Source organism: Trichoderma citrinoviride, assembly GCF_003025115.1.
Source record: "Trichoderma citrinoviride strain TUCIM 6016 unplaced genomic scaffold BBK36scaffold_12, whole genome shotgun sequence".
NCBI classification, from domain to species: Eukaryota; Fungi; Ascomycota; class Sordariomycetes; order Hypocreales; family Hypocreaceae; genus Trichoderma; species Trichoderma citrinoviride.
In genome coordinates this window covers 1,216,190-1,238,367 of record NW_020194720.1, presented here as the reverse complement: position 1 = coordinate 1,238,367, position 22,178 = coordinate 1,216,190, and the positions used below count along the sequence as shown (strand labels likewise).

The 22,178-nt window shown below is 55.2% G+C and overlaps 7 protein-coding genes across 7 annotated transcripts; 6 read left to right on the top strand and 1 right to left on the bottom strand.

Annotated features, from left to right (window-relative positions):
* Nucleotides 1–498: 498 nt before the first annotated feature.
* Nucleotides 499–1,479, top strand: BBK36DRAFT_1125232 (hypothetical protein; the record flags this gene model as incomplete). Its single annotated transcript, XM_024891258.1, has 1 exon — nt 499–1,479. The coding sequence occupies one exon, from the start codon at nt 499–501 to the stop codon at nt 1,477–1,479; it is 981 nt and encodes a 326-aa protein (XP_024747256.1).
* A 493-nt stretch (nt 1,480–1,972) lies between these two features.
* BBK36DRAFT_22429 (hypothetical protein) lies at nt 1,973–3,388 on the top strand (the record flags this gene model as incomplete). Its single annotated transcript, XM_024897940.1, has 2 exons — nt 1,973–3,002; nt 3,090–3,388. The coding sequence occupies 2 exons, from the start codon at nt 1,973–1,975 to the stop codon at nt 3,386–3,388; spliced, it is 1,329 nt and encodes a 442-aa protein (XP_024747255.1).
* Nucleotides 3,389–3,609: 221 nt separating this feature from the next.
* BBK36DRAFT_1126093 (hypothetical protein) lies at nt 3,610–5,332 on the bottom strand (the record flags this gene model as incomplete). Its single annotated transcript, XM_024891345.1, has 2 exons — nt 3,610–4,837; nt 4,902–5,332. The coding sequence occupies 2 exons, from the start codon at nt 5,330–5,332 to the stop codon at nt 3,610–3,612; spliced, it is 1,659 nt and encodes a 552-aa protein (XP_024747254.1).
* Nucleotides 5,333–6,947: 1,615 nt separating this feature from the next.
* Nucleotides 6,948–8,807, top strand: BBK36DRAFT_1125218 (hypothetical protein; the record flags this gene model as incomplete). Its single annotated transcript, XM_024891256.1, has 3 exons — nt 6,948–7,294; nt 7,366–7,910; nt 7,978–8,807. 3 exons carry the CDS (start codon nt 6,948–6,950, stop codon nt 8,805–8,807), a joined length of 1,722 nt encoding a protein of 573 aa, XP_024747253.1.
* A 4,159-nt stretch (nt 8,808–12,966) lies between these two features.
* Nucleotides 12,967–16,558, top strand: BBK36DRAFT_1125494 (hypothetical protein; the record flags this gene model as incomplete). Its single annotated transcript, XM_024891288.1, has 4 exons — nt 12,967–13,263; nt 13,375–14,608; nt 14,669–15,812; nt 15,880–16,558. 4 exons carry the CDS (start codon nt 12,967–12,969, stop codon nt 16,556–16,558), a joined length of 3,354 nt encoding a protein of 1,117 aa, XP_024747252.1.
* A 1,706-nt stretch (nt 16,559–18,264) lies between these two features.
* BBK36DRAFT_1083641 (hypothetical protein) lies at nt 18,265–18,840 on the top strand (the record flags this gene model as incomplete). Its single annotated transcript, XM_024888938.1, has 1 exon — nt 18,265–18,840. A coding segment is annotated over one exon (576 nt), but the record flags the coding sequence as incomplete, so codon positions are not given.
* Nucleotides 18,841–20,159: 1,319 nt separating this feature from the next.
* BBK36DRAFT_1125272 (MFS general substrate transporter) lies at nt 20,160–21,945 on the top strand (the record flags this gene model as incomplete). The annotated part of the gene is made up of 4 exons (XM_024891264.1): nt 20,160–20,188; nt 20,237–20,403; nt 20,503–20,853; nt 20,933–21,945. The coding sequence occupies 4 exons, from the start codon at nt 20,160–20,162 to the stop codon at nt 21,943–21,945; spliced, it is 1,560 nt and encodes a 519-aa protein (XP_024747250.1).
* Nucleotides 21,946–22,178: the final 233 nt, after the last annotated feature.

The window sequence follows — 22,178 nt, the reverse complement described above, 5'->3', positions numbered from 1 at the left end:
TGATATGCTGGTTCGTCTTGTTTTGGCGCAATGATGAATTTCTGGTAGAGACGAAGCCGACGTGTAGTGGTTTGGCCAAGTTCAAATTGGATGAGTCAGCAACATGTGGCGCAGCACTCCCTTGACATTGGTGAATTCAGCTGCTCAACCAATGCAAGTGAATGAAGCATCTTTAAGAGGGATATGTAAATGAGAACCGAGGTGAAGCTGATGAGAGCCGATTGCCCCAATTATCCTTCTGAGGGCTGACAGCTCTCCTCTCGGGTGCTTCTACGTGGTTGAGTGGAGGATCAAGCCACGCACCGCCACAGCCCATTAAAGAGGCACGCGTTCTTCACGCGTTTTGCGATAACTCGATAACTGCTTCCTCGAACGCCGATAAAGCATCTTGTGAATTCATCCAACAGGGTCTGCTTCTTTATTTCAGATGAACCCTCAACTTCACTCCTTCACAAGCGTATAACGAGGCTACGCAATACACATTCGATGGACCATCACATGCAGGCCGAATACCGCCATGGCAACAGGGCCTTCCTCCAGGCTCTCCTCGCTCACGGCACCTTGACGTTCAAAGAAGCACGGCCCATCATTGCAGCCATCGTCAACGCCGAAAATGCCAGAGACCCCGAGAGCAGAGAGTGCAGGCCCGATCAGGTCTCGGAAGAGATGTTCTTGGACTACATCGACAAAGCTTCGGCCGCAGCATCCCTGTTTGACTACGAGATCCGCAGCACACAGCACCAGATCACCAAGGAGCGCATCTTCGCCCTCGTCAACACTACCTCCGACCCACAGACTCAGCTCGCCACGATATACAGCCCGGAGGAGCTATCTTTCATCAAGCGCGTTCTCGACCACATCTTCGTGAAGCTCAACAGGCCCCGCATGGAGTCGCTGTGTATTACCGAGATGCAAGCCATCAAACTAGCACGGCCAAAGCGCAGGGAAAGCCAGGGGGACGGAGAAGACCAGTCGTCGCAGGCTCCCACGGACAGAGGCTTGAAGCACAGCGAGGTGGAAAGCGTTCTGGAGAGTCTGGTGGAGGGGGGCTGGTTCGAGATCAGCAGGGAGAACTTTTACTCGCTGACGCCGCGAGCGCTCTTGGAACTTCGTCCTTGGCTCATCGATATGTACAATGATCCGGATGCCGAGCCTGGAGAATGGCAGAGAATCAAGTTCTGTGAGGCTTGCAAGGGGATTGTCACTTGGGGACTCAGATGTTCAGATCCCGATTGCACGCTACGACTCCACGACATCTGCCAAGAGGCTTTTTGGAGATCACGGCGGGGGACGGAGTGCCCCAAGTGCGCGCGGCCTTGGAGTGGGAAACATTACGTTGGCGAGAGATCCATTACAATGACCGACGCATATCAGAGGGGGAAGAGACGGAGCGGTGGGCAGAGGAATACGTTGGCAGATGAGATTGTCCGTGAGCAGGGAGGTGACGAGGACAGTGAAGGGGAAGAGGACGACGAATGAATGGGAGGATATGAGATGGCGGCAATGCTCTACTATTACCGGAATTAGGGATATACAACGGGCGGGATTCTGTACTAAAGCTTATGAATGATACCCTGAGCTCTCTTCAAGAGAGGTGTTGAATGTTTTGCTTCACAAGTTGGCGTCTACGATATTCTTCATATTTTGTCTTGATCCTCACACTGCTGAGGCGATTGAGTACCTGAGTACCTACTGCTGCCATTGAGTTTGGCGACCTTTGATTGGCCACAGCTGTAGCACCAATGACATCACCCTCACGACGCCTCTTTGTCTCGTTTCCCTGCCTTCGTGACGACTTTGGCGCTTGCACGTGGCAACCGATCTGCTAGATAAACAAGATCCCCGAGAGGCGATACTCTGCAGATCTTCTTGATTTCGCATCTCCGTTTCCCTAAGACTCGACGCCTAACGACGTCTCCCTACCTATTCACCGATATCGTTGAACCTTCGCGCAACCGAGACAGCCACCAAGATGCTGGAATACTTTTCCTACAAAAAGTACAAGAAGAACAAAGAAGAGAAGGATGCTGGAAAGGAGAGTCCAAAGAAGGAAGAGCATGCGACGAAGGATGTAAACAAGGAAGAGGCCAAGAAGGACGAGAACCACGAGTCCTCTGCCCCTGAAGTCCCTGCAAAGGCAGTCCTCAAGCCTGAAGACGAGCGCTTCCTCGAAGAGCTCCTCGCCCAGAGCAACGACGGCCCTCCGCCGCCACTGCCCCCGCGCATCTACACATACGACGTAGACTGGCACTCTGACACCGAAGTCTCCGACGTCGAATCGAAGAAGACCACGGATGACGAGCGAGACGAACCAGGCAAGGGAAAAGCCACAGCCAAGAAGGAAGACGAGACCGACAAGGCAAAGGACAAGGAAGAAAAGAAGCCTAGCAGACTATCCCTCTTATTCACGAGAAACAAGAAACCAGCCGAGACTCTCAAGGCCAGCACCACCCTCCAACCAGACAACGCCGAAGCCGTGCCCCCCAAGGAAGTCGAGCGCGAGAAGAAGGACCTCACTCGCGTCCTCGACCGCCTCAACCTCTCCGCCCGCAACAACAACGCCGTCTCCGCCGCCGACGCCGGCAGCGACTCGTCCGACCTGCTGCAGCGCTTCACCCAAGTCTTCCGCGACCTCGTCAGCGGCGTGCCCACCGCCTACGACGACCTGACCAAGCTCATGGAGGACCGCGATGGCACCATCAGCAAGCTCTTTGACAAGCTGCCCTCGTCACTGAAGAAGCTCGTCACGCAGATGCCCGACAAGCTGACTACGACGCTCGCGCCGGAGCTCTTGGCCGCGGCGGCGGAGGCGCAGGGCATCAAGGTCGGCCAGGGCGGTATGAAGGGCGCTGCCAAGAGGATGCTCATGGGGAAGAACCTGGCGAACCTTATCAAGACGCCTGGGGCGATTGTGGGGATGCTGAGGGCGATTGTCGAGGTCTTGAAGTCGAGGTGGCCGGCGTTTATCGGCATGAATGTCATTTGGAGTGTGGCCCTAAGCTGTGAGTTTACTTTCTAACACCCCCTTTCTCCCCCTCTTTTCTACTTTTATGGAGGGATAGTGAACTAACTGAGAATCAAACCTGTAGTGCTCCTTTTGGTACTTTGGTACTGCTACAAGCGCGGCCGCGAGGAGCGCATTCTTCGTGAAGAAGCTGATTCTGGGGCTGAAGCCAGCAGCAGGCGTTACGAAGAGCTGAGCGATGACGAGGAAGCTGGTGAGAACGACAAACCAGCTACCGAGGCAGCGGAAGCTGCAGCAGCTATTCCGGTCATCATCACCTCGCCGGAGGGCGAACTTTTCGCGACGGAAGTGCCTAAAGACGCGGCTACTCCGGATGTCGAGGTGCCGCCTTCAGATGCTCCCGCCGAGCAGACTCGCTCCTAAGGGACAACGGCTGTGTTACGGATATGGGACTGAGATACCCTTTGTTTGTTTGAGTTCATTCATGGTCATGAAACGAAATGATGAGACGAATTTACATGCTTCGTTTGCTTTACTGAGTCGGTTTCTGTTTTCTCTATGCTTCCTAGTATGCGTATCTGGGTATCTTTTGGTTTAGGTCAGGGGTATGTAGGTAGTCAGTCAACGCACGCAACGCAAAACAATCAATCATCCTGCACCAACTCCTTAATCTCCTCTCTCCCAGGCGCCATGACGACCTCCTTGCTCTTCTCGTCGACGCCCGCCTGGTTCGTTGCGCCACCACCATCCTGCATCCAAAAGTCCACCTCGTCAACGATGTCGTAGACGATATCCTCCGCAATCTGCTCTTGGTAGCGCTCAGAGACCGCATGGAGGGCGTTTGCGCCGCCGACGCCGTCGGGCTGAATCATGTCCACCTCGCCATTCGTAGAGTCGTAGTCGGCCGGCGGATACCAAAAATCGGGCCCAAAGTTGACCTCGACGGCGCCGCCCCTGAAGACGCTCACGGCAGGATAGTAGCCCAGCATGCCGTCGTCGAGGCCTTCCCGTGCGCCGACCTGGGGCATTGGCTTGGATGCCGGGGGCAGGAAGCCCAGGAGGTTCTCGAAGGGCGTGCCCATGAGCACGCCGTTTTTGTAGATTCTGATGTGCGAGTTGGGGAGCGTGCGCAGTGCCGGCGTGGGATGGGTGGGACTCGGCGCGTCGGCGGATGAGCTTGCCGCTGCTGCTGGTGAAGGGTTCATGAGGTCTTCCAGCTCTTTCGTGGTGTGGTATTCAATCTTTTCAAAGTACGTGTGCGCTTTGAATCGGATCGGCACTCGGTCTCGCACAATGTTGGCCGCCTCTGCGGTTGACGGCGCTGATTCGTCGGCGGCGTCCACCGCAGGATTGTAGTGACCGGCCATGATTTTCCTATGCAAATGCTCGGATGGTAGCTGTATCTCGAGGCCAATGATATCGCCTTCTCTTATGCCCTCACCGGGAGGGAAGAACTCCTTGGGTCGGGACATGAAGACCTTTTCGCCGGCGACGTCTCGGATGCCGTAGCTGTACGCGTCGAAACCAACGGGGGCATCAAGAGAAGCCTCCCGCCTGGCCCAGCCCATGCGTACATGCTTTCCACCGACTGGCTTTGTGTCGCCATCCTTGGGCGGCTGGATGCCCTGTGTAATCTTGCACTCCCAGTACCATCTGCCTTCCCGGACGGCTACGTTGGCCCGGGCCATACGGAAGCCTTTGTCGGTGGTGACTTGCCGGCCAGATCTATCGAAGAAGACGTGCGTGGCGGCATCTTCGAAGCTCATTCTCGGCCCAAACGGCTCCGGCTCGGTCTGTCGGTAGTATAATATAGAGGGGAAGAGGGGGTCGGCAATACAGGGAGTGTAGCGAAAGTTTTTCTTGTTGAAGACACTGTCGAAGGAAAATTCTCAGTCAGTATTGAAGTTGAGGGATGGGGCGTATCGGATCCCCTTACTGGTCAGACGTTTCCATAAACTCGATCGCCTGTCCATCTGGCCCATCCACCCGATGATGCAGCGTCATGACGGGCCCGCGAGGGGGGTCAAAATCAGACAGCTTTGGCGGCGCCAGTTTATAGCGCAACGGACGATTCTCGCTCGGCTCGGGCTCGCGTCCATCTTTGGGATCCGGGGTGGCGGGGTTGCTATCGCCGCCCTTGGCCTCGCGCTTCTTCAGAGTCTCCTTCTTTGTCCGCACGGGCTTGGAGCGCCCCAGCTGGGACGCATCGTCGGCATGCTGCGCTTCGGACGAGGGCCGGACGTCTGGGTTGAGCGGTGACGGCACGGCAGGGCTGTGGCCTTCGTCGAATGCGCGCTTCTGGGGGATGGACGAGAGGGAGGCTGTCGGGGTGAGCTCCCGTTTGGGGCTGCCGGCATCTGAAGCCATCGCGAACGGGATGCGGTGCAATTGAGCAGAGGGCGAGCTCAATCCTCGGCAAAGTGAGAGGAAAAGTTGATGCCTGTGCGGCACGTGATGGCAATTGACAGCTTTGTCGGAGGAATATCGACAGCGACAGGGCGCGGGGAAGCGGAGCGTGGAGGAGACAAAGAAGTCGAGATGCCGCCAAAGCTCTGAAAGCTCGAAACCGTGCAGATCGATCAGATACGTACGATACGATACCTGGAATCAGGTACCGCGTTATCTTATCGGTCTGATCGCGTCCCCCAAATTTGGCAAGGCTAGAAGCGGACTAGCCTTGCCGATGGCCGAACGCAGTGCGAGGTTGTGGCTGCCTCGCAAGCATCTAGATTTGCTGGACGGCGGCCAATCAGGGCGCGCCCATTGTCAGCAGAGGCACCTGGCCGCCGAATCACGGCCGCGTGATTGGCCGGCCGGCGGCGGCGGTGGGCTGGCAGCGGCCTAGGCGTGGGTTGCAGTGGACTTTAGTGGACTTTGGTGGGCTCTGCAGTGGGCGTGGGCGCTGTTTGGGGGCTCGTTCCGGGGCATTTTGCATGCTGAGGTGACGCTTCGCAGGTGCTAGAACGCCCGGCAGTCACGCTGCGGCCTCTTTGGGATCTGTTGATACCACCCAGACCATCTGCTTTGGTCTGTACTGATCTAGTGCCTGGACGCAATTTGTGTGCTGCTTGCATCATCATCATCACCATCATCGTCTCTCTGTTGTCCGTCTGGCTCTGCTTCTCGCCTTCCCAAGGCCAATTCGCCTCGACCATTACGCTTCCATTGGCACTAAACCACCACGAAGCCTCGCATCTCCCAGATCGCGACGCCACAGGGCAACAAGTCCAAGATCCGCATATGCAGCTCATGCCTCGTGCAAAATCTTGAACCACAATCACACCACAGCGCCCCGAGTCGGACCAGGTCGATTTCCTGCCGAACCGCCTCGCCTCGCACCCGTCCTGCCGTGCCTTGTCCTGCCTCGTTCCAGGCCTGACTCTCACCTCGTCTCGCTTCCAAGGGAGGGCCCCGCTCACCAAAACCCCCAAAGCCTCTGCCCGAACCCTGGACTCTCTCGGTCGACTTTATCTGATCCTCTCGATCCCTTCGTTCTCTGGCTGTGGCTGCGGCTGCTCTCCGACTCCCGTATCGATAGCCAGACGATCTGCGCTGCTTCTACCGTACCAGTACGAAGCGTCGATCGAATCTGTGGCACCTTCATTTGTCGTTTCTGGCCCCCATCTTGACCGTCTGATACGTTAACCTGTCACGTCTCCTGACGATTTGGATTCGGCACAACGTGACTGCCGGCTCGTCACCAGCATCAGCAACAACAACGCCTGAGACGCCGACCGTCCATCGCCTTTTCGGTCGGTTCCGCCTGTCAGTGCGTCCGTGGACATCTCGTCCTTACTCTGTTCGCCACCTCGACGCCGACCATCCCCCGTTTGCAAATGTCTGGTCCGGCTGCCGGTTGACGAGCCCGAGCCTGCGCCACTGATATTTGTCAGCCCTCGAACCACACCCAACATATCTCGTGGTCCTGAGAATCGTCGACAAAGCCGGCCTCGACATTTCTAGGAACCTTCGCAACGCAGAAATGAGTGAAGCATCGCAGCCGGGGTCGCCGTCTGTCGTTGCTTCGCGGGAGTCTGGTGCGGCGAGGACGGCCTTGCCCTCTCGGCCCATGTCGGCCAAGATGCGCGACACCACGCCGCCTGGTCCCATCAACTCAGCTCGATCTTCGGTGGAAACAGACGGCTACAGACACAGTCAACCCGAGGAGAAGATTCCATCGACTGCAAATGAAAGAGAAGGCACACACCACGACGACGACGCATCGTCGAACACCGGTAGCCCTGGTAGCACGACAAGTACGCCCCGGAGTAGTAAGAAGCTGCTGGCACCTGGGTCCACGGGACAGGAACAAGGTGGACAAGTTTGCAGGTAAATCTTCCTCCTTAAACTGCAGCGTGGATTTACCGTACACTGAATAACATCGCTGACACCTCCTGCAGTAACTGCCACACCACCCGCACCCCCCTTTGGAGGAGATCCCCCCAAGGCGCCACCATCTGCAACGCCTGTGGCCTATATCTGAAGGCCCGGAATGCCGCCCGGCCAACGAGTCTGAAGAAGCCGCCCAACCTTGTCCCTAGCACCGGCTCGGCCCAGCCGTCGTCATCAAAATCGACCTCGTCTCCGGCACCAAAGTTGCTGCCCAATGTCGCTGGAGCAACCTACGTAGCCGCGGATGCAACCCAGTCAGGCACATGTCCTGGTGGTGGCCGCTGCAACGGAACTGGCGGCGCTGAAGGCTGTAACGGATGTCCAGCATACAATAACCGCATGTCGAAGAGCGCCCAGCTTAATGTTATGCAGCGGCAAGGTGGCTGCCATGGCCGTGTGGAACCCAAGCACGAGCCTGTTCCGATCGATATCAATGCCCTTCAGGCTCAGGAGCGAGATACCACGGTTGTCATAGCCTGTCAAAACTGTGCAACTACGATAACCCCCCTGTGGAGGAGAGATGAGAGTGGGCATACTATCTGCAATGCTTGTGGTGAGTTTTCCCCGTCTGGCCCAGGATGACACCTGTTCGATTTTTTAACCACGAGGGACGTATGCAGGACTTTACTACAAACTCCATGGTGTACATAGGCCAGTCACCATGAAGAAGGCCACGATTAAAAGGCGGAAGCGAGTGATACCTGCGGCTCACGATGAGGAAGGGGAAGAGGGCATGGAGGGGGTCGAGACTCAGAGCCAGGAGAAGACCCCTGAAAGGGGAACTATGAACGAGGACGGATCCGTGAATCTGGGTCTTCGACGTCGTCCTAACCACCCCTTGACCATCGAACCCGAACCGGCCATGCCAACGAGTCGAAATCCTTCGCCACTGCCGTCTGCCTCCACCTCCGACCTGGCAGTCTATCATCAGCACAGCACCGCGTCACGCAGCGTGCCGCCGACACTGAACGATGAAAATAAGCTGGCGCCGCTGGCCTCGATGAACTCGGCAATCATCGATGATAGGCAATCCTCCCTATCACCCGCCTCCTTTCTCTCGCCCACCCGCAAACGATCCTTTTCTTCCACGGAGGCAGACCTTGCCAGGGGCGCAGATGGAAGCCACGAGAGCGCCAAGCGGATCTCCTCCATCAAGTCCATCCTTAATCCATCCACAAGTGCCGAAGAGCCTCTGAATATCGAATCTGTCGGTGCAGATCGAGGAGAATATGCGCTGCCCCCTTTGAGATCTCCGGGCGCCAGCATACCTCCGAGGCCTTCCGGCGGTGGCGGGTTTACGCCATTGAACGCCACGTCCAGACCCCTTGACCACGATGCCGAAAGCGAGCGGATTAAGGCAGAGCGTAGGATGTTACTGCGGCAGGAGGCGGAGCGGATGCGCGAGATGCTTGCTGCAAAGGAGCGGGAGCTCATGGAACTGGGAGAGTGACGGCAATGCTCCAACATTGCTGGCCTTCCTGGACCGAATCTCTTCATCATATTCTTCATGTCCATTTCTTATTTATACCTTGTTTTCCTCTCTTGATTCAACATATCACTTCTAACGAGGCGCATCGGGAAAGGATCTGACTTACAGCGTCTCGGACGGACCGGCCGGCGTATACAGAAGGAGGAGGCTTCGTAGGGAAGCCTGCTCGAATTGAAAGAAGGGATTTACTTTTTGATACCTCTCGCGAGGCATTGGGCTGGTGTTTGTGGTTGATTGATGCTTGTAAAGGCCTTTTTTTTTTTTGGCCCCTGTCTACTCATTGTACTTGAGTCGATTCTTTGCGACTTGGTAGCATGGCATTTCTCGGTGGCCGTTTGCTCCTGCTCGTATACGGACATATTACTAGGTACGATCTAGGTAGCTCTATATAACGAAGGTGACAATCTTTGCTCAGTTTTCTCTTTTTACAGGTTTGAAGAGCCGCGTTATATGATGAGATTTGCATGGAACAGACCACATATAGGTAACTTTTCGTCGACGAGGTTGATCACCTGTGGATACTCTCCGCCCTCGTTACCACAACAGCTTACACACTTGAATCCACAATCCCAACCACCGCAGCCTATTTCCATCAGTCCTCAAAACAACAAGTCTGTTATATATATTTTCCAGGTGTCATTTACCGGACTACCTACCTATCCAATAGTGTATACCTCGACCGGCAAATCGCACCGCATATCGCTCAAAAAAAAAAAAAAAAAGTTAATGCAAAAGTCCTACTGTACAGTTGGACGCATTAGACCTGCCCGTTTCGCCAGTAACCTAACGTATCGTATATACTAACACCCAACCATACCCATGTTCAAACACTGAATAGGTAATCAACGTGCGAACATGATAAAAGAGTTCGGAACTTAGGGGGGGAAGGGTAATAGACATAGGAAACTTGGAAACTTGTAAGCCCGTGGCGTTTGCCGTTTCAACGAAACTACTTAATGAGCATTCCCGGCTTTCTGCAAACCGAGTTGTGCTTTTTGTTAGTTTTAACTTCATTTCCTTGCATGCTTACCGGGAGATATATATCTTCCAACTCTTCTTTTAACTCACGATGGTGGGAGAGCATAAAGGCCTGGTTCTTGGGAGGTGAATATGGGTTTCTTTCCTTTTCCCTAGAAGATGAGGTCAAAGTGTCTGGTAATACCCGACCGATGAAATTTTGCTTGTTGCTTGCCATAGGCGGAGTTTGACTTTCCTGGAATGTTGTCCAGATTATTGTTGCTGCCCTTGTGCATTCTGGCAGTCGCTTACTCTATTTCGATAACATCCTAAAGTTACGAGTTTTTTCGTATATTGCATAGGTAAATGCCAATGGAAAGGGAAGAAAATCACAAGCTTACTCCGGCAGTTGGTCTCTTCGTGTCTGTTGCGCTATCGGTATGAAGCCATCACCGTGAAGTATCACAAGCTACGGTACCTATGGAGGAAAGGTTTGGACAGATGTAGGTAGGTTACATCGAGTTTCATGCCAGGGATATGTCACAGGAGGCATTAAGGCCTTCTTCTCGTATTCTACAAGGCAGTATTACGCTTGGCCGCAGCCCAAACCTTGATGCGATTGTTCATCATATCGCTCAGGAGGCCTGCCATAGGTATCTTCTCTGAAAAAGGTACACGAGAACTGATCAGGATTTTCCAGAGACCTCATCTCGTTTATTGTGCTAACCTTGGCGTGTCAGGTTTCAGTCTCAACCAAAGCCTCTGAGCAGATATTTGGGTGATAGGCCTCGAAAGAGAGGCACGTAGCATTTCAAATCCATCTGAGCACCAGTTGCCTCCAAGTCGTAGACGGAGATAAAAGCACCATTATCTTTGCTTAGTTTCACGCCTTATCCAAGTGAAGTTGTGCAAGTTGATGCCACATCTCATTACTTCAGCCCCGAGCTGTGGAAAAAAGGGATAGGATCGTGACCAGATCAACGCAAATGCGTTGAATCCACGGAATACCGCAAAAGAGCCGACGACTTGCCAGTGTCATTCGAATAGGCCCCTGGCATCTAATAGCAATGACTGTAACGCGTCTGGCCGACAACCGGTGTCCAAACCAGCTCCTGACTCGGAGCTTCCTGCGACTCATACGTCTCCCGAGTCTGTTCATCAACTCTTCTTGTCTTCGTCGACACGACCGCGCAAAGCAACTCGAAAAGGCGGAATCCCTGCCCCACCAACGTGCCGTTTGATGCCCTCCATCCGATCTGATTTGTTCGGCGTCAGCACCACCTTCACGGTTAGGCCAGAAAATGCCCGAAAAGCCACCTGTGCAACACCGTCACCAAGGCTGGTGGCTTTTCGACGCCGCTTTTCTGGAAAAGTTTCCAGAGGCTTCCCTCTGCCAGGCGTCACGACTGGTGGCTCGGAATATAGAGGGTCAGCAGCCTCAAAATTCAGCGCGGGGCGCTTCAGGCAACCATTTTTGAAGCACGAGCTAGTTCGGAGGATATAACGGTTCTGATGTTAAGCATGTATTACAATGTCGTATGTAGTTGTATGTGATGCCATTCGGCATCGCCCCATCTTCAGATGCTTCGGCTGCTAGCAGGGGCTTAATCTTTTCGATGGCTTTGGCGCTCAGGAGACTATTTAGTCGTCATCCGCCTTGTGGGCTCTGACAGTAGTGCCTCGGTGCATTGGGTTTGTCATGCCACTTACAAAGCAGCAGTGGTACTATCGCATGAGACTCCCCAAACAGAGACAAGCCAACAGAGAGCGGCTGAAAGGCCAATGGCAAAGCATTGCGTCTGAATGGCCGCGTTTCGTCTGGTGATGCAGCCTTGATCGTTGAACCTAGTACGTCCTAAACAGCATCGGAGTTTGTCAGCATCAAAACGCCCATCCTCCACATCACCAAGGACACCAGATGCATGCTCGGCTATGATTGCACATGAGCACAATCAGCAAAGATATCGTACGAAGCGATATATATGACCACAATTCAGCGTCAGCAATGAGTGGCTGCTGGGTCGGACTCTCGCGTGTCGGGGAACAGATATGCTCCAAAGGCCGGCGTCTAGATCCGGAGTCAAGTCCTTAGAACAAGGCTCTCATTACTCCGAAGCACACAACAGATCCGTGACTGCTGCTCCTTCTCCGCATTCCGCATAGCGCGCAGCAACGTCGTATAGACTCGTAGCCATCGGTCAAAGATTCGAAGCACACAGGTCAGGCCGGGCAAGGGAGGGGGCCGTAGAGGCCGTCATCGGGCTTTATGTTTATGTATGAGCGTGGGGAAAGATTGGCGCATCGACAATGTCGAGATGGTTGGCGTACTGTGTAAGAATGCCCAAGCGAGCACGCAGCAACGTCTGGTTTCCCGCGGTGAACAGGCAGATTTGGCAGAGCAGCTTCCCGCGGACAACCCCCCCGCACAGTACATCAGCACACGGTTGGATGGGCTGCTAGTTTGTCAAACGAAGGGCGCAAAATTGACAAGTTCATGTCGACGCCAATCCCTGCCTCGCCTTGCATGCCCCGGCTCCGGCTGAGGCTTGCTCCACCGGCCCAGACTCATGACTCTGCTCCCACTGGCTCCAGCGCCATGCCGCACCGCTCGTGGGAGCCACAAAGCCCGTGGAGATGGGGCTTTTTGCTCCTCGTTACGGCGAGACCCTGCTGGGGATCGCGCGGATAGGCAGAACCGCCTTGGACGGGCGCCAATGAACAAAACCGGCAACAGTCCGCCTCGTCTCGAGCCCGAGGTCCTCTTATTATTGCAAACTTGGCATCAGTGTTGTTTCAGAGACGACATTGAAGAATAGCGTTTGTCATTATCGGCTTTGATCACAAAGTCGACAATTGCTTGTGGTTCTTCTCAGCAGTGTTTAGAAACCCGGAGATTTGCTTCTCGTCGGAACCGGGACCGAGGTGGGCATCTGGATCGACTCGACTCTTGATCTGACCCTGCCGCGCGCCCTTCCAAAAGTCATTCTGCGGCTTCTGGTTGGATGAGGGTAGCACGCCTTTCCGCTTCTTCTAACACGATAGTACTGCGCGCCCTTTCACATAACTACTTACCAAGATGACCACCATTGATGAGATGGACGAGTTCGTCAATTGGGACCACGCCGGGGCAGCAGCTGGCAGTATCTACCCCCCTGTGCCCAACATGTCTTCCTCCGGAAACCCTACCGACGATGACATGGGGCTTGTGCTTGGGAACGTCAACGAAGATGACTTCAGTTTCTGCGCTCTTCAGCACTTTGAGCACAACGATTTCTCCCAGATACCGGGAGTCGAGCCTGCCCCCTTGGACGTGACCGAGGCCTTGCTGTGGGAGACGCCGGAGAGCCCCTGTGCTCACTGCGTCCTGGGCGGATACTCTTGCAAGAAAATCCGAGAAGGTCTTCACAAGGGCTACTGCACCAGCTGCGTTGCCCTTGGGCTCGAATGCAGCTTTGGAGGAGTCGTCCCTGACAGCCTGAACCCCGAGTCCACCAGACTCTCTTGGTCCTCCACCGACATGCCCGCCAACGCCATTTCTCAGGAAGACCTCCTCCACCTCCAGACGGTGAAGCCGCTCGGCAATCCGTCGTTCCTGGACTTGATGAACCTGCAGACGGCTGGTCCAGTTGAAGATGGCATTGCCAGCGCAAAGGCTGGCACGCCGCCCAAGATTGGCGCCAGGTTCTCTCGAGAATCAGTCCGGATCCTCAAGAATTGGTTGTCGACGCACAACAGACACCCTTATCCCAGCGATGAGGAGAAAGAGATGCTTCAGCGCCAGACAGGCCTCAACAAGACCCAAATCACCAACTGGTTGGCAAACGCCCGGCGCCGCGGCAAGGCCCAGCCTCCCCGGTCCACCTCCCCTCACGTCGGTAATCTGTCTGGCTCGATCGATATCCCGCGCAGACGAGGAACACCTGCCCTCGAGGCCATGAACCCCCTGCAGCGTTGGGAACACTCTCCTCCTGAACACGAACCGGCTTCCGTGACTGCCATTGCTAGGGCAGTCACTGCGTCGTCGTCATCCGCAGTGTCTTCTGGGCTCAACAGCCCTTACAGCTTCAACTACACCGACGACGGCTCAAACCGGTCACTCTGCAATCAGTCTTCCGCCAGCAGTGTGGGAACATCCCACTCCAGCAATGGCTCTCTCCGATCTGTGTTCTCTCATGGATCGCAAAACTCGTGGGGCTCTTTCGGCTCGGCGGCCTTTAGCTCCAAGGGTCGACGGCGAAGGAGGCGAAGGGCGGCACCGGGCAAGGAGCCTGGCTCAACCAGCCTTTCCGTCCCGCTCAAGACGTTCCAGTGTACTTTCTGCACGGAGACTTTCCGAACTAAGCACGACTGGCAGCGTCATGAGAAATCGCTTCACCTGTCGCTAGAGAGATGGGTGTGTGCGCCGGATGGTCCTCGAACCATCAACCCCGACAACGGGCTGCTGTGCTGCGTCTTCTGTGGCGAGGCGAACCCAGATGATGCCCACGTAGAGACTCACAACCACTCGGCGTGTCAGGAGCGGTCGCTGGAAGAGAGAACCTTTTACCGAAAGGATCACCTGAACCAGCACCTGAGGCTGGTTCACAACGTCAAGTTCATGGAGTGGGCGATGAAGCCTTGGAAAGTGGCCACGCCCGAGATCCGGTCGAGGTGTGGTTTCTGCGGCATTGTGATGGATACTTGGACCATTCGAGTTGACCATCTGGCGGAGCATTTCAAGACTGGTTACTCCATGGCGGACTGGAAGGGTGACTGGGGTTTCGAAGTTCCCGTGTTGGACATGGTCGAGAACTCGATCCCTCCATGTATGAGACCACTGCAGTATCCTGTAGATCAGCTCAAGGCGTCTAACTTTTGAAATATAGATTTGATTCATCATGAGCGAAAATCACCTCTCCCGTACAATGCCGGCCAGTCCCCGCCCGAGTCGCCCCGAAACGCCTATGAGCTGATCAAGCTGGAGTTGGCCTACTTCGGCAGCAACTTCTGGGACCTGCACGGCCGACCCCCCAGCGACGAAGACATGATGCTGGAAGGATGTCGTATCATTTTCGCCTCCGAATTGTTGTCCTTGCAGGGAATCGCGACGCAGGTCTCGTGGCTTCGTGATATTATCATGAGCAAGGACTCGATTGTTAAAACAGCCAGGTTTGGTCCCCTCCGTGGCGCAGCGGAAAACAGGCTGCAGACTCTCAAGATTAACGGCAAGGACAACTTGTTCGAGGAGTGCCCCATGGAGAGGCAGCTCCATGAATATGTCAAGGCCAAGCAACTACTGGGCTTGACGACCATGGATGACGAACTCCAGGAGGAAGCGCGAAAGATCGTGGGACGAATGGAAGAAGTGTGCACTCATCCTTCCGAGGCGGTCGCCAACTGGCTCTTGCGCCTCATCACGTCGTCGACCGAATGGCTCGCCGCGTTTCGTCGGCGCGCGCATCTGCCTCGAAGCGAAGACGTCCAGCACAAGTCGATCCGGTCGAAGGATCCAAACTCGATCGACTCGACAATCCACAACTACTCCAGGCTGGAAACTGAGCTGGTTGCATTCCTCAAGCAGCAGCGGTCCAAGGGTAGAGAGCCCACGGACGAAGAGCTTCAGCGACAGGCTCGTGTCACCATTTACGAATTCGATGACGGGTGGAACCAGACCGTGGCGGACAACCATGAGTGGCTTGCTGCCTTTAGGCAGCGCAATCCTCCTGAGCAGACGACTTCGCCAGCCTTGAAAGGCGCCGTTGCGACGATGAGCAAGTCGGCTGAGGAAGCGTTTCCCTCCCACTCCTCTTCTACGGCCAACCCCTTTTCTGAGTTCCAGGCTCGGCTGGACGCGAATGGCAATCACCACAGGTCCTTTCAGTACTTCCTCAACGACGCCAACTGTTATCGAAGGCTTGAGAAGGAGCTCAAGCGATGGGTTACATCTACCATGTCGAAGAATAACCCGAACCGGCACGTGCCCACGGATGAAGAGCTGCAGTACCAAGCTCGATGGATCCTATACGACGAGTAAGTTTGATGCCCTTTGACCGGAACTCCGCGTACATGAGCCACCGCTAACGCTTCTTTGCTATAGTGACGATCCCTGGAACTATACCGCCGCCGACAACGCAGAGTGGCTTCATCGATTCAAGAGAGACACCGGCATAATCAACGACTCCGGTCCGGGTCTTCCATCAGGTTATGCGTGGGCGTTGGAGCAGGGCGGCACAGGCTTTGCGCCGCCGTATGCCTTCCTTGGGGACCACGAGCCGGTCAACAACGACGTCGAAGTAGCGATGCGAAATGGCGCCAAACCCATTACCGCAGGACACTCGGCTGTGAACAGCTACCTGGAGGAGCTGACGTCTTCCCCCAACCGGAAGCCTGCCGTAATTTTCTGCTCACGCGAGCTGGAATGGGGCTTGCAGCAATATGCAAAAGGGTACTTTATGGACAAGGGCGTTTTGCCTTCAGACACGGCTTTGAAGGCCAAGGCCCGGGAGATTCTCAGGGCCGCAGAAACGGCCGCGGACGATCCTATTCTTTTGGACAAATTCAAGGCATGGCTGCTCACCAGGCTGCCGCAATTGGCGTCTGGAGAGCCCATCAGACAAGAGGTTGACAGTGTTGACAATCTGCCGTCCGCTGTGCCAACGAACATGGACTTGAACATCTCCGATGCGGAGCTTGGTGATATTCTCAAGGACATGGATTTCGACTTTGGACTGGGCACGATGGAGGGAATCGAGCATGACGGAGGCGTGAGCCTGTAGACGGCGTGGCCAAGAGAGCCACGGTAGGAGCATACGAAGACGGCGAAAGAATGACATTGTTTCCTTGGTTTTCTTTCTTCTTGTCGCTCTCTTCTGCTTTCACCCATATACCACTGCATATGCGTACTATAAACGAAAAATTAGCATTCATGGCATTTTTTTTTTTTTTTTTTTTTGCATAACAAAAGGGTTGTTTGGGACAATAGGGACACAATAGCACAGATCAATCTCAACTTGGGTTTCAATGATACATCGTGTTTTTGATGAGACGAATGCCTCTCTGAGTCACAGTTGCGAAAGAGTTGAAGATGTTGACTTTAAGACGATGCTTTCTGCTGGTATCCAGCAACTTGAAGGCATCAGAGAAGCATGATGTCTCACGTGCCGAGGAGGTGAGGCGGTCTGAGCATTGCGGAAGGTGCGATTCGAGGTGGCAGAAAATACGTCTTCTTAGTAGTAAAATAGTACCTCCTACATGACAGTCCCTACCGAGGAAGGTGCATCGTTTATTTCTACATTTGAGCGACTGTATCTGCCCGTGAATGAGAATTTCCTTATGTCTTTCACTAAATGCACTGACCAGGGCCCGGAAGAATGCATATTGATCTGCTTCAGTGATTCCACCCTTGTGAGCTGTTTGCATTATCCTCTAGAGCGAATGAGTTGGATTTTCAGCTTCAGCTTTTACCTCCAGCACATCAGCCCACCTCGTCCGCCACATTCGGCAATGGTGATGGAAGCTGTGCGGACTCTCCCAATCATGCAACTTCACCTCATTGACTGTGGCCTCTAGTCTCTTAACCAACGGGGCGCACCGGCCGCTTGCTGGTGTCTGAGACTTTGGATATGGACATCGAATGACAGGGATGCCGGGCTTGTCGTCCCATCTCTTGACTGGCCTGGCCACTAAAATAGCCCTGGCAGACAGGGCAAACAGTGGAGGACAAGTAGGTTCTCCTCCATAGGGCTGTACAGATGCACCAAGCCTCTACTACTACCAGTGACATGTGCGGGCATCTTCCCCGACAGCGCTGTAAGCGTGCCATCGAGTCCCTCTTCCCTCGCATTTTCCTCCATCCACTCTATTCTCTCCGGCTTCATCAACTCTTCTGCTCAATGAGGAACCATCTTCGATGATGTATCGGCGCATTCCCACTCCTTCGACCATGTCGAATACATAGAAATCTCCCCATGTTCCACCAGCCCGCCCGTCATATTCGATTAATAGAACGGGCGCAGACACGTGCCACTCGAGCCGGGCTACTGGCGTGCCGCTCCTTCAACTCGCCCGAGCCTCATTCCTGCCAGCTGCAACGTTCCGGAGAGGCCTCACCCTCCTCTTGCTTTTGTTCCGGGCCACCTGCTTACTGTTACTACTGCAAGTGGAAGAGAGCGATTGGATCGTAGAATTGCCAGGAACCGTCGCACGCGGAGTAGAAGCGGAAGAGCTGAGTCAACACCAACACGCGAACGAGAGAGAGGGTCCATCGTCATCCGTGCTTTCAGTCAACCCAAAGGCATGCATTTGCCCTATAGAGCCTCTTCTTCTCTGTACTTTGGACAATGCACACGGTTCAGCCGGACGTGTGAGATTCTGATGATCTCCAACCGTTGACGACCTTGTCTCTTTTCTTTTCCTCGCCCTGACTTCTCATCTCTCTCTTCCTCCTTTTTCACAAGTCACAAAGGGAATACTTGCCAGTAACATGCCAACCTACTTGTGCCACGGCTTCCGATGGACGCGCCGGATGATTCGCATCTTCGTCATCCTCGAAGATCTGGACGATGCCGCCCCGGATTGGATTACTGGTCGCCACTCCTCGGCCGCCATCCTCGAACGCTTCGGTACCAAGTTTGACTACTTGCCTCAACGCCTGCCGCAGCAACAGGCAGAACAGCCGTCTGAACAGGGACCGGGGCCTCAGCAGAAGCAGGCGACGCAAGACGAGAAAATAGCTGCGCATCAGGACGACGACTTTTCCGTCCCGCCATCTCGAGTTCCTGACTCCGAGGACAGTGTCCTGGTCCACCAGTGGTCTCCGGTGAAGCTGCTGGAGGAGTGGGATCCGGAGGAGACGTCCATCTCGGCGCGACCATTTGCCTACGTCGCAGACCACGTCATTCGGATAGATCTAAGCGCCAACGTCTTGGAGGAGATGGCCAAGTATGAGGCTCTCGTCAAGGAGAGGAACGAAGGCAGCTGGTTTGAGCGGCTGCGTGACGAACTGCAAGAGGGGTCGCCTATTGAGTGGTACGTGGTCGTCAATGGAGATGAGGAGCGGGGCTTTCCCCAAGACGACGAGGAAGAGAGTGAAGAGAGCGATGTGACAGAAATGGAGGACCTCAAGGTAGCTGAGGAGGAAGACGGGCCTCGGCGCGAACAGCCAACAGCTGGTTCCTCACAACTGCGGAGTACCAACAGCCAACATGCGCCCAATCGGTCGCCTGAGCAGACGCATTCTCTGCGGCACAAGATATCGAGAGCAGGTTTGCGACGACTCTTTAGCAAAAAAGAGGCTGCTGAGTGACGGGCAGGTCATGGCCAGCTTGTCGCCTTTTGATCCGGGGTCGGGCGGGTTCTACCATGGCGCATTACTCTGGGAGGGGAGCTTGTATTTGTGCTTGGAGATCATTTTCAATCTGTTGACGGGCATATTGCATGATGGCGTGTGGACGGGTGTATTGTTGCATCAGCACACAAGAGCATGAACTTGAATGAGCCGGATCTAATTTAATCTAATTTCGTTGAAGCAATATAGTATGTTGTGAGAGCTTACGGCAGTAGACGAACCAAGCATTTGATGAGAAGCGACAGCATTGGGCATGTGAGTAAAGGTCGTCACGATGCACGATAACGAAGTTCAGCGCTCACAAAAGGCCAGATCAAGCAAGGAAATCAAGAAAATGAAAGAGAACATGGAGAGCAAAATCATCTTACAAGCTTCAAGTAATTGAAGCCATCTGCACATCTTCATCCCCGTGTAAGTCAGTCAAGCACACCCGCATATGACGTCGGCTGCTGTCACGTGTAGCTCGGATAGGGAGCTGCATCCATCGAAGCAATTTCACTTACAATTTCACTGCCAAGAGAAGCCCTCGATCTCCCTTTTTGCCCTTCCCTGACACATCATCAAGCTCCCTAGCAGATCGCCAATTCATTCCCTTCATCGGGAGAGAATCCGGCGCACAAGCGAAGGGGGGAGAAACACGCATACAAACAAACAACCTCCACCGAACCTGTGCCTGTGTCCAAGGGAGACCTGACCAGCTTCACCAAAGCCGCATGGCGAGCATCGTCAGCCGCCAGAGATTATCGTGACAGAACGCCGCCCTCCTCGACCCCCCCGCGTCGAATAGTAGTGCTACTTGCCCCAGCCAGCCAATGGCCTACCACCACGTCCACCGCGATGAATCCCCGTCCTTTGCCCAGACGGGGGCCGAGTTCAACCTCGACGACAGCGACGTCTACGATGACGACGACGACGACGATGATTTGCGCTCCCAGGTCGGCGGCGGCTCGGACACGTACGAGCTGATCGATGGCGGCAAACGGCGACACGACCCGTACAAGATCGGAGGAGGGCGCAGCAGAGAGCGGCTGATGGAAGGCGACTACATCGATGCCGGGTCGTCGTCAACGACCAGAGGAGGAAGAGGGGGAGGAGAAGACAGCGACAGGAGCAGAAGCAGAGGCAGAGGCCGGGGAAGGGGCCTGAGCGTGAGCTCCGTGGACAGCTTCCTGCTGTACACGCCCGACGAGGACAAGGCGGTGCGGCGCAAGTTCGACCGCAAGCTGGTGCTCTTCGTGGCGCTGCTCTACATGCTGAGTTTCCTCGACCGATCCAGTGCGTCGCAAACCGCATCATCCCGAGTCAAAGAAGCTCCATGAACACACATGCACACTCAGAAACTAACACACTCCGGCATTTTTTTCTCACTTACAGATATCGGCAACGCGCGCATCGCCGGCATGGACGAGGACCTGCAGTCCACCAGCCCGCCCCGCGACGACTGGTACGAGTGGGCGCTCACGTCCTTTTACATCTCGTACATCGCCTTCGAGTGGATGTCCCTCCTGTGGAAGGTCATCCCCGCGCACGTCTACGTCTCCATGCTGGTCCTGAGCTGGGGGCTGACGGCGTCGCTGCAGGCCATTGCCGTGTCGTATCCGATGCTCATCGCGCTGCGCGTCCTGCTCGGCATCGGGGAGGCGGGCTTCACCGGCGTGCCCTTTTACCTGAGCTTCTTCTATAAGAGGCAGGAGTTGGCCTTTCGCACAGCCATATTCATCTCCGGTATGTTGGCCCTTTTTGACTTGCTCAGCTATCAATCATCACATAAAGTATGGTCATCCTCCTAACCGGAACTCCTCAGCCGCGCCCCTGGCAACAAGCTTCGCATCAACCCTCGCCTGGATCATCGTCAAAGTCGGCCAGCTCAGCCCCATCGCCCCCTGGCGTCTCCTCTTCCTCGTCGAAGGCTTCCCCTCCGTCATCGTCTCCGTCATCGCCTGGAGCACCATCCCCGACTCCCCCCAAACAGCCCACTACCTCACCAAGCGCGAAAAGAAGGTCGCCCGCCTCCGCCTCCGCCGCGAAACTACCTCCTCCTCCTCCTCCTCCTCCCCCTCCTCTTCAGGGGCCTCCAAGAAAGCAGCATCATCCCGCCTCAAGCCCCGCGAAATCCTCTCCGTCCTCGCCGACCCCGTCGCCTGGATCACACCGGCAATGTTCTTCCTCACCAACATGGCCTACTCCTCCCTGCCTGTCTTCCTCCCCAAGATCCTCACCGAAATGGGCCACGACAGCCTCACCGCCCAGGCCCTCGCCGCGCCCCCCTACCTCCTCGCCTTCCTCGTCGTCCTCTTCACGGCCCACACCTCGGACCGCCTCGCCGCTAGAACCGGCCCCGTCGTCTTCCACGCCCTCTCCTCCGCCGTCGGCTACGCCCTCCTCGCCCTCGCGAAACCCCTCGCCCTCCCCGCCTGGCTGCGCTACCTCGCCGTCTACCCGGCCGCCATAGGCTTCTTCAACGTCGTCACGCTCGTCATCGCGTGGAACATCAACAACCAGCCCAGCCAGAGCCGCCAGGGCGGCGGCTTCGCCCTCATGCAGCTCGTCGGCCAGTGCGGGCCCCTCGTCGGCACCCGCCTGTATCCCGACCGCGACGGGCCCTTTTACACCCGCGGCATGTGGACCTGCGCGTCGGCCATGCTGACCGTCGCCGCGCTGGCTGTCGTGCTGCGGTTTTACTTGAGGCGCAAGAATGGCAGGCTGGATCAGGCTGAGAAGGAGAGGCAGGAAGATGGGACCATTGTTGAGGAGGAAGGGCTGGTTGTTCCGGGGAAGAAGAGGAGACATGCAGACAAGTTTCGATACATGTTATAAAAGATGGCGAAAGAGAAAAGACACCAAGCAGACTCGTATAAATAGACGATTGTCAGGCAGGATAATGGCTTGGATATACAAATAGATTACAAACTGAATGTTACTAGATGAATTGATAGAATTTGGCTATCCTAAATGTACTGCCCGCAACTTCCTAGAAACCACTGACTCCAACAGTTTCCATGATGTGCTCCAAAAACAACAGATAGCATACAGTTGTGGTATTGTTGGTA